Consider the following 10,506-nt stretch of genomic DNA (forward strand, 5'->3'; position numbering starts at 1 on the left):
AGGAAAAATAATGGTCCTCGGGTCGTGTCACCGCACATCCCGCATGCCTACTCAGTCTTCGGCACCTCCGGTCCCCTGATCAAAATGCTCACCTGCATCACACACGCCTAGTGAGTCTAAAGACTCAACACACATATACCAGTATTAACAAGTACATATACGTAGCACACAGCAGTGAAAAATAACATAATCAACATACATTTCATGAGCTTAAAAACACGAACATAAGCGTGTCGTGCAAAATCGTAACGTGTCAAAACCTGTCTCATCATGTTATCATATCATATGCGTAACCGTGACCTGTTAAAATATGGTAATAGCATGTATCATCGTATCAGCATATACGTGTTAAAATCTTAATTTGAATTCCGTTCATTAGCTGTGACTTTCGTATCATCACGTCATCATGTCAGTCGATGGATCCATCTACGTGTAACTGCGGTACCCGGCGGCGAGGATCATCAGCGACGGCATTACCCGCCCACTGAGTCCGGGCCTTACATGTCATCGTGTTAGTCACAACTAAATCACTTCCTTCAAAACGTGTCAACATATTCATCACTTAATAAAAGCATGCGTATACATAATTTTTCCTTTAAACCAAGTATGCATCATAATTATCATAATATCTTAAAAATCGTAAACATGATGCATAATCATTTAAAATATCATAATTTGTGCTCAGGGCTCTGCCAGTACCCAAAATATCACCCCCGGGTGCAAAATGACCATTTTGACTCGGGAACCTAAAAATTACCGTTTTTCTCCTGGACCTCTAAAATTGACCCGAAGTTTACCAAACTCCTTAAAATGTCCCAAAACATTTTTAAAAGTATTTCTTAGACGTAAACTCGAGTTCGTTTTGACACTTAATCGTTCGTTTTAAAACTTGGACCGGGGTCCCGGTTTTAAACCGAATCGACCCGAAACTCAACCAAAATTTCCCAAACTTAAACCATGCCTAAAATACATCCTACCAGCCCCTAAACCACATTTTTCCAGCCCACTAAGACCCACGAAAACGAGCCACAACCTGCTGAAATTTTCAGCACAGTCCCATTCGAAAACACTAGTTGCACTACGCTCCATAATTTCGATCCTAGCTTGCACCTAACGGGACCAGCCACACATCAACCTTTCCTAGACCACCCTAGGGTCCCTCTGGACCTACTGAACCCACGGCCACAGCCCCACGCAAGCCGTGAAGCGCAGCCAATTCCTCAAGAACAAGCACGGTCGTGCCTTACCTGAACACAACCGGCTCCTAACTTGTCCACTTACTTCCTAGCCGTGACCAGCTGGTTATGGACCACCCCTAGCCTCGGTTGGACCCTCCTGGATCGCACCTTAGCATGGTTCAGCCCTTCCCCAGTCACGCCTTCCCGAACCCTCACCGAACGCCAAGGAAAGTTCTAGCCGCCTAGACAACCAATCGGCCCTCTCCTATACCATGCACCCTTAAACCTCCAGCACCGTGTCACCTCGTCTTACAGCATATACACCCCTTAGAAACTTTGAAAAATCGACAGCCCCTTGCACAAATCAATAAAACATGAGTATGCAACATAAAGATGCAATTTTCGTGACAAAACTTGAACAAAATGTAACCACACAATAGATCAAAGGATGGACATGCATTTACATATATTTCAGCAATACTATGGCGTGAATGATGAGAAAAACGAAATACAAGCGTGCCTTAACGTTTAGATGATCAAAAGCTTGAAAATACGCGCGTGGGACGTGAAACAAGGAGGCGAGAGGAAGCTTTCTTGAAAAAATTTCTCAATGGCCGAGCTTGCTGGAATTTTTTTACTGAAGAAGACGCGAGAAAAGATGCTGAATGGTGGGGGTGGGCGGCTGATTATGGAGGATTAGGTTTAGGCTTAGTTTAGTAGGTTTTTAAAATAGATAATTATGTACTAATGAGCCAAAAATAAATATTAAAAGATATAAAAGAAGTGTTGGGCTCATTAAGCACTAAATCAAGCCCGACCAGCATAAAAATGTTCTCGAAAAATATTTCGTTTAGGTAAGTTTTTGAAAATATTGCCCTAGCTCCCAAAAAGTCCTCCGACTCGCTAAATTTTGCGTACCGGTTAAAAATATAATCATGCGGGTAAAAATATCCAATAAAGCCTATTTTTGAAAAATACACTTAAAAACGATTCAACTTAATTTATAAAAATAAATCGTGTAATAAAATAATTTTTCTGAAAATTCTCCGATCCCCATTCCTCGATCGAACGTGAAATGCAACTAGAAACCCTAATGCATGAACTTTTAAAATTTCATGAATTAAATTCTACCATGCAATGATTATGCATAAAAATAATTAATCACAAATTAATAAAATAAACATATATTTAATACTTTAAAATAATTTAATAAAATACCAAAGAAATTTAATAACTTGCATGCATGTGATTCCCGTGGACTTTCAAATTTTCGGGACGTTACAATGGAACTTTTGGAATTTAGCTTGACTGCCAATTCAATGAGGAGAGTGAAACTGCTTGTTTTTGTGAATTAGTTCATAAAACTGGCAGCTGCAAAAAGTGGATCAATGAAAATTTTTGTCATTCGAAATTTTTATTTTTCATTTTATGAATGAAATTTGTACCCTTGTCGTATCGACATTATCTTATCGTTGATCGAGGTTATAATGAATTCACAATTAGTTATTTAGTAAATTTAGAATATAATAATTAAATAATACATTAGTAATAGTGATTACTAAGTGCAAAATTCTCATAAAACATTCTAGAAGATTCTAGAATATATTAATTAATTAATTGAGTAATTAAATAAAAATAATTTAAATTTCGTTTAGATCTCTATTATGATTTATACGAGGAACTCGGTTTTTGATCGTGGACCTGATTCAAAATATTGAAGAAAGTGGTTGATTCCAGTAGATTATTCGTAGAGATTTACAAGAATGACCAACTCCGCTAATCGCGAATTATTTTGGAATTCAAAGTCCTTAAACGCAAAGGTAAATCAAATTTAAACATTCTATCATACAACGTTCAAGAATATTTTGAATGTTAAATTGAATTTTTTTAAGACTTCTGTTATGTTTTAGACGTGAGAAAATGATACATGAATTAAAAACATTTTTCACACAAAAGTTCGAAATTACGAAAAATGAAAATTAAAAAAATAAAATGATATATTATCGATGCTACGAGCTTTCTTCAAGGAGAAATGGTTCCCACAAAATTATGCTTCTCACTTCTTACGATCTATAACTCTTTATGAAATTCTAATATGGGTATTAGAATTGATTCTGATGAAACACACATGTTTTTATATTTAGTTCATCTATCATCATACGTACCGATGCAATAATTGATAATCATCTCCATGTGGACACGCATATCTTTATATGTGTGTGTATATTCATCATAAATAAATTCCACCTCCACCATAGAAAATATTAATAATAATATTAGTAAAGCTGCGAATGATCTGTGGACGAGACAATAAAAAATATACGACTCATTTTAAATTTAATTAAATAAAAGAGATTTTGACTTTTTTAAATCGAAAAAAGGGAGTTGACTGCTGTTAGTTAGGTGAGTTAATTTATTAGGTCATTAATTAGTTAGTTAGATTTTACTTTTTTAAAAAATATTTTTTTTAATTGATATATCCCTCTCCGATTTGAGTTTTCATTTATTCACGTTATTTCTGTGTTCTTCACGACAAAATAATCAAAAATCATTTGAAAATTTGAAGATTTGTGGACAAGTTAGTATATACTCGAATGCTCTGTATTGCTATATTTGTTTCAGTTTAGTTCTGATTTTTTTTTTTTAATTTTTGTGAGTGGAGTTAGTGTGAGTATTTACAGTCGAGGAACATGTTTGGGTCGAGTGGGTGGTAAATTGTTGGGTCGAGTGGTGGTGTTTGGGGTTTGATTTAGGGTTTTATTTAGAGTTTAAGGTTTGGGTCGAGTTTGATACGAATTTGGGTCGAGTAGTAGAGAGATTTTGAATTTTGATCATTTCATAATACATAAGTCATTCTATACATGATTAGAACATAAATATATAAAAAAAATTTAATTGTGTAAACATTTTAATATGAGTTATGTATTATAATTTAAGTGTGTTGGTTAAAAAAATCATAACAATATTAGACGAATGTATCTCTTATCGGGTTGAATTTATGCTCGACTAAAATTCTTAACAAATTTTTTAATTCCAATAAAATTTAACAAATTTCATAATAATAGAACCTAAAAAACTCATAACATGTAAGACTCGACTCAAATTAAACTACTCTACCAAAAAATTGAGTATATTGTGTGGCGAGACTCAATCCAATTTTGGGTTGAGTGGGTCGCGCCACACAAATATTGGCTTGAGTGGGTCGAGCCAAAGAGCTACAATTTGTGTGAGAGGAATTTCTTGGGTTGGATTTCTTTCAGATGAATATTTTCTAGACTCATCGTTAATTCTTAGCAAAAAACCAGAACAATGATGCAAGATGGAAGATGGTTTGAGTGTGCAGCAGCAGAAGATGAGGAAAACAAAATCTTGGGTTGAGGTGAAAAAGAGTGGGTCGCGAAGAAGGGAAGGATAAGTCTGTAAAAAAAAATTTGTCTTGTGTTATAATAAAAAATTGGGTCGAGACTCAACCCAAAATATCAAATCTCGACCCACTACTAATTAAAAAAATTAGATTTTAAGTAGAAGATAAAAAAGTAAATTCCTCCTCATTCCATTTTATTGAATAAACACGTACTACGTTCCCTTTTTCCTCATTTCCCCTCTGTGGACTGTGTGTGAGGACTGATAAAGTTGAAATCTTTTCGTTCCGAAACTGGAACTGGCTTTTGGGTTTCCTTTCTTGAGGTGTGCAGTGAACCAAGAATCGAGAAAAGAGAGGCGATGAGAAGAGAGGTGGAAGGGCCCATGGCAACGGCGGTGCTGTTCATTGGCATTCTAGTTTTTGGGCTGAGCTCCTCCAATGCGTCTACAGATCCATCCGATGGTCAGTACTTTTTTGAAACTTTTCAGTGTGAATATGGTGTATAGGTTTGCATAATTGTGTTGATATACATGAATCAAAGCATATGTTTTCACTTTCTGAGTGTGCAAATCTGGAGGATGTTGATGATTTTCTAGATACCTTGGAACGTCTCTTTTGTTCATGCTTGATAAGTTCTACTTACTGGTTTCTTGATTTTTCTCCTTGCATATATTTGTTATGATTAAGTATTGCTTAGTTTGATTTAATAATTAAATAAGCCAAGTGTTGTTGCTATTTTGCTTTTTAGGCTGTTCAAGATTTGGTTATTGATGTAGTTGTTTATTAATCAAGGTCAATTAAGGTCACTTTCTTTTTATGCAATTATGTGTTGGTCACAACTTGATTCTATTTGGGTTAATGTATAACTGTGTGTATGTATGGACAATCTATGAAACAGGCTTACGATGATGTCCTGTGATGAATGGCTGTTGGTGGCCTTAATTTACATTTACATAATAATTCGAGAAGTTAATATCTGATCATTCTCATTATCATACTGATTTGTATAATTTTTTGATGTCTTAAAGCCATTCCCATACGTTGTGGTATTTGATAACTGTTTCTGTTGTTACATTTATTTAGGCAATGGCAAGAGCAATAACACTGCACTATATTGTCTGTGCAACAGTCAATTTAAACTATTGAATATTTTTAGACTTGATGTGAAAAAAATCTCAGCACAAGTAATTCAGAGTCTAGTGCATAAACATGTTATGATTTCATGAATTGACTATATATGTATATATACAGTCTCCGCTCTCAATACCATGTATAGTGGTTTGCATTCACCGCAGCAACTTACGAAATGGAACTTGAGTGGAGGAGATCCATGTGGGGATTCCTGGAAGGGGATTAAATGTTCCGGAACAAGAGTCACCGAAATGTGATTTTATATTACCCTCTAATTTTTGAAGATTTTTGTTTCCTTTAAATACTTACCATTTCTAGGTGCCTGTTTTTGGTGTATGTTTTTCATCAGAAAGTTATCGGGCCTTGGGCTATCTGGGGAACTGGGATACCAATTAGCAAGTTTGACATCAGTTACTACTTTGTAAGGCCGAGAATTTCTTGAGTTTGTTAAGTTATATTATTAATTTAACTTTCTTGACATTCAGTTCTGATGGCATTTTGTAGTGATGTCAGTAACAATAATCTCGGAAGCAGCTTTCCTTATTTTCTTCCTGCAAATGCGGAACAATTGTATGATTCGTTCCAGTGTTATTTATAGTTCTCAGTGTTGTGTTTCAATCTCATCTTGTTATCTTATAACGCAGAAACCTCGCAGGCTGCGGCTTAAATGGTAGACTTTCCTATTATATCTCGGAGATGACTTCGCTAAAATCCATGTTAGTCATGCTTAGATTTCAAGATTCTTCCTCCCAGAAAATTTGAAATGTCTCAACTTTTTGCATTCTGATTGATTATGAAGGTCTGTGCAATTGCAGTGATGTAAGTCACAATCAACTCCAGGGCCAATTGAGCACAGACTTCAGCAAGCTTTCTGCTCTCTCCACGTTGTAAGACCAATCACCTCATGCCAAGAATTGTTTCTTTTCCCCCAATTTTTTGTCATACTTTGATATTTGCCAAGTTATCTAGGTTTTATATGTCGTCTCTGTCTGTGCAATAGGATATAATGGTTGTCGTTTTTCCTTATTTTTTTTGTTCGGTTGGTTGAATTCTAGCTTTTAATTAATGTTTATGCTTCAGGGATCTTTCTTCTAATGCCTTTACAGGCGATCTTCCTCAAAGTTTCGGAGCACTGTCAAGCATCACTGATATGTGTGTACGATGCGCTTTGTCATATAATTCTCTGTTTTTTTTTCAATATGAATCATTGTCGACCAACTTAATATTGCAGGTATTTGCAAGACAATCAGCTTACCGGAACCATTGACGTACTTTCGAATCTTCCACTTAAGAACTTGTGAGTTCCATTGGAGTTTACCATTTGTATACCCACAAATCTATTCGAATCATGGAATCTTTTAGTGAACCATAAAAACAAGAGATTCTATATCCAGTTTATTTATTTCTATCTGCTTAGGAATGTTGAAAATAATCATTTTAGTGGATGGATACCAGAGGAGTTGAAAGGCATAAACTTGCAGTAAGCATCCCATAATGTGTATGCTTTGATATGCAATTATGTTCGTGAGAAGATGCTGTAATATGTGCACTTTGTGCTTCACTTAACAGTTCAAAGGGTAATTCTTGGAACTCTGGGCCTGCACCGCCTCCTCCACCTGGTACTCCTCCTGCCAGCAGGCCCAACAGGAACAACAATTCTGGAGGCACCGGTGGGTCATCTAATGCTGGTAGCAAATCTGGAATAGGTGCTGGTGCCATTGCTGGAATTGTTGTATCGGTTTCGATTGTTGGAGCAATTGTAGCATTCTTCATCATAAGAAGAAGGTCCAGAAGGTCAGCCATGGACATTGAGAAACTTGATAATAATCGGGCTTTCAGTCCTCTTGCGTCACAGGAAGCTCAAGGTACCTTCCAGTCTGCAGAGATGAAGCCTGTTCAAACTTCATCCACAGACAGCATGAAAATTTTCGAGACTCCTATAGTGATAAACCTCAGACCTCCTCCTGCTGATCGTGCTAAATCATTCGACGAATCTGATGCCACGGCAAAACCCATTGTTCCAATGAAGAAAGTCAGTACAGCTTCAATAAATGCTAAATTGTATTCAGTAGCTGACTTGCAAATAGCTACTGACAGTTTCAGCGTGGAAAATCTTATTGGTGAGGGATCAGTTGGACGTGTTTATCAAGCTCAATTGGATGATGGAAAGGTGCACCACAATCTTTCATTTTTTAACTTAGACCTACTATGTTGAATTTCTTTTTTCATTTCACGAGAACTTTGAAGATATTCACACAGTACTATAGAGTTGATACGAAATTATTATGCACATGGTTATAAGCAGGTAGCTGCTGTGAAAAAAATTAATTCATCTGCTTTGCCCAATTCGAAAGATTTTCTGGAAATTGTGTCGGATATTTCGAGGTTGCATCATCCTAATATAACTGAATTGGTGGGGTATTGCACTGAACATGGACAAAACCTCCTCATTTACGAGTTTTATAAGAATGGTTCTCTACATGAATTTCTGCATCTCTCTGATGAATATGTTAAGCCGCTATCATGGAACAATCGTGTCAAGATTGCGTTAGGGACTGCAAGAGCACTAGAGTAAGTTCAATTATCAGTTTTATAATTAACGAAGTGTTTTATCATGTCAATAACCTAGCGATCCTCTGCAGGTACCTACATGAAGTTTGCTCACCATCGGTCGTTCATAAAAATTTCAAATCATCGAACATATTACTTGATGCGGAGCTCAATCCTCACCTTTCAGATTGTGGATTAGCAGAAAACCTTATCTATGAACCAGATCAGGTATGTTTAATTTAGGCTTTGACAACACTCATCTATGGTGCTATTTGACTGTCTTTCCAGCTCTACTCGAACTGTGTTTTAGTTCATAAACTTGCCCAATAGCTTATTATGTATAACGTATTAAAATATTAATATAGAATAATATATATATATATATATATTTACGTATTCGTGTACATAAATTGATGAATGAGCCTATTAGATTTCATGAGTTTGACTTGTTTACACAGTTGTGTAATATTGGTCCTAATTGTTCATTGTCTTGGAAACTGCTTCACAGTTTGGACATATATTATTAAACATCCGAGAACGGAAAATTTTGCAATGCTCTTACCATAAAAAGATGCTTGTTTTTTACAGGCATCTGGTTACCTTGCCCCTGAGGTTTTCTTATCTGGTCAATATACCATAAAAAGTGATGTATATTGTTTTGGGGTCGTGATGTTAGAGCTTGTTACGGGACGCAAACCCTTTGATAGGTATGTCAAATCTCTCAAGAAACTTAACAACAGAATGGTAACGTGTGCCTTGATGCAGGCAGTGTTTCTAAAAATATGTCAATATATTTTCCATCAGCATTGTGTTTTTTTCGATGCAGATCGAGGCCGAGATCTGAGCAATCATTAGCTCGATGGGCAACACCCCTGCTCCATGATATCGATGCTCTCTCCAAGATGGTTGACCCAGCTTTGAAAGGACTTTTCCCTGTCAAATCTCTCTCACGTTTTGCAGACGCGATTGCTCTGTGTGTCCAGGTACTGAATTGATGTTATACATCCACTCGAATATTTCCATGATCACTTGTAGTCTTTTCCCAATTATTCTATTGTGTTCGTTGCTGTTATGAGCAGCCTGAGCCCGAGTTCAGACCTCCAATGTCCGAAGTGGTTGAAGCGTTGGTTCGTCTAGTACAACGATCAAGCATGAGCAAGAGAACTTTTGGAAACGAAGGGACCCCTCGAGGTGAAACTGAAGACAGCTGATTGATCTGTGATCTTTATTTTTCACGACGGCCTTCCACTTTATACACGTATCCTCCTACATTGTTTTGTATTATATTGTTCATTCCCAAATTTTACGGCACTGCTAGAAGCAACCTAGAATGTCCCTTGTTAAACTCAACGTCAAACTCTGTAGCCCTTTTACACGCTACTTAAGATCAAACTCAAAAAAGTTGGAAAATTCTCAATATTCAAGTGACTGTTATACTCTTATTCTTGCGGTGGCAACTTTTTTTAAGAAAACTTGAACTATTTATAACCGATTCATTCAAAATCTATTGAATTTCTCTGATGTAAACTGAATATGCTATATCGGTAGTTGTCTCTATCGCTCCCATGCATCCACTTGTGTCTGTTCATATATCAGCATCACTCTTTAATAGATGAGCATCATTCATCAACTTTGCTTCGTTCGTGTGATTTTATTTATCGATTTTCCCGTGCTTGTACTATTTTGTACGAATACATGCTTCGCCGTTGGATGAACAAGCAGGATTCAACATAAAGAAATTTGTCAACGTTGTTTACTTTCTCTGCTGAATCTCATCTTACATTTCTGTAATAGAAAGCACAAGCCTAGAGAACACTTGTTGTTGCTGGATGTTTCTACTTTCCTAGTCGCATTTAATTTATTAGACATTTATATTTGATAACATATAAAGTGTAAATTATTATAACAATTTATCATCACATAAAAAATATTGACGTACTGATAAAGAAACATTGATTGAATGTTGTCATTTATTTGCAATTTATAATAATAATATTTTTAACAATAAATCATCTTTTTACTGACTCTTATGATATATATTTTAATATTTCAAATTAACTCTATCTCACTGTAAAAAGTTATAAAAACAAAAAAAATATTCATGTCTAGAAAAATATTTTTATTTATTGTTTTCTTGTCTATATATTTTGTTATATGTGAACATATACTCTACTTCACTGTCTTAATCGTCATATATCTTCACTATATAATTTGTGTATATTAAAGATGAATTGGTTCATTTTGTAGTTTTTTATTACTTGTACTTAGACTGATATATTAAGA

The 10,506-nt window shown here is 35.6% G+C and overlaps 1 protein-coding gene across 1 annotated transcript; it reads left to right on the forward strand.

Moving 5' to 3' along the window:
- Positions 1-4,802: 4,802 nt before the first annotated feature.
- Positions 4,803-9,726, forward strand: LOC140957378 (protein STRUBBELIG-RECEPTOR FAMILY 6-like). Its single transcript, XM_073414609.1, has 15 exons — positions 4,803-5,004; positions 5,794-5,926; positions 6,023-6,094; positions 6,178-6,243; positions 6,318-6,389; positions 6,489-6,560; positions 6,754-6,825; positions 6,905-6,970; positions 7,091-7,153; positions 7,243-7,843; positions 7,979-8,244; positions 8,316-8,451; positions 8,812-8,930; positions 9,050-9,206; positions 9,303-9,726. The coding sequence occupies exons 1-15, from the start codon at positions 4,902-4,904 to the stop codon at positions 9,432-9,434; spliced, it is 2,130 nt and encodes a 709-aa protein (XP_073270710.1). The 5' UTR covers positions 4,803-4,901; the 3' UTR covers positions 9,435-9,726.
- Positions 9,727-10,506: the final 780 nt, after the last annotated feature.

This window comes from Primulina huaijiensis, chromosome 14 (assembly GCF_012295235.1).
Source record: "Primulina huaijiensis isolate GDHJ02 chromosome 14, ASM1229523v2, whole genome shotgun sequence".
In the NCBI taxonomy this organism is placed as follows: Eukaryota; Viridiplantae; Streptophyta; class Magnoliopsida; order Lamiales; family Gesneriaceae; genus Primulina; species Primulina huaijiensis.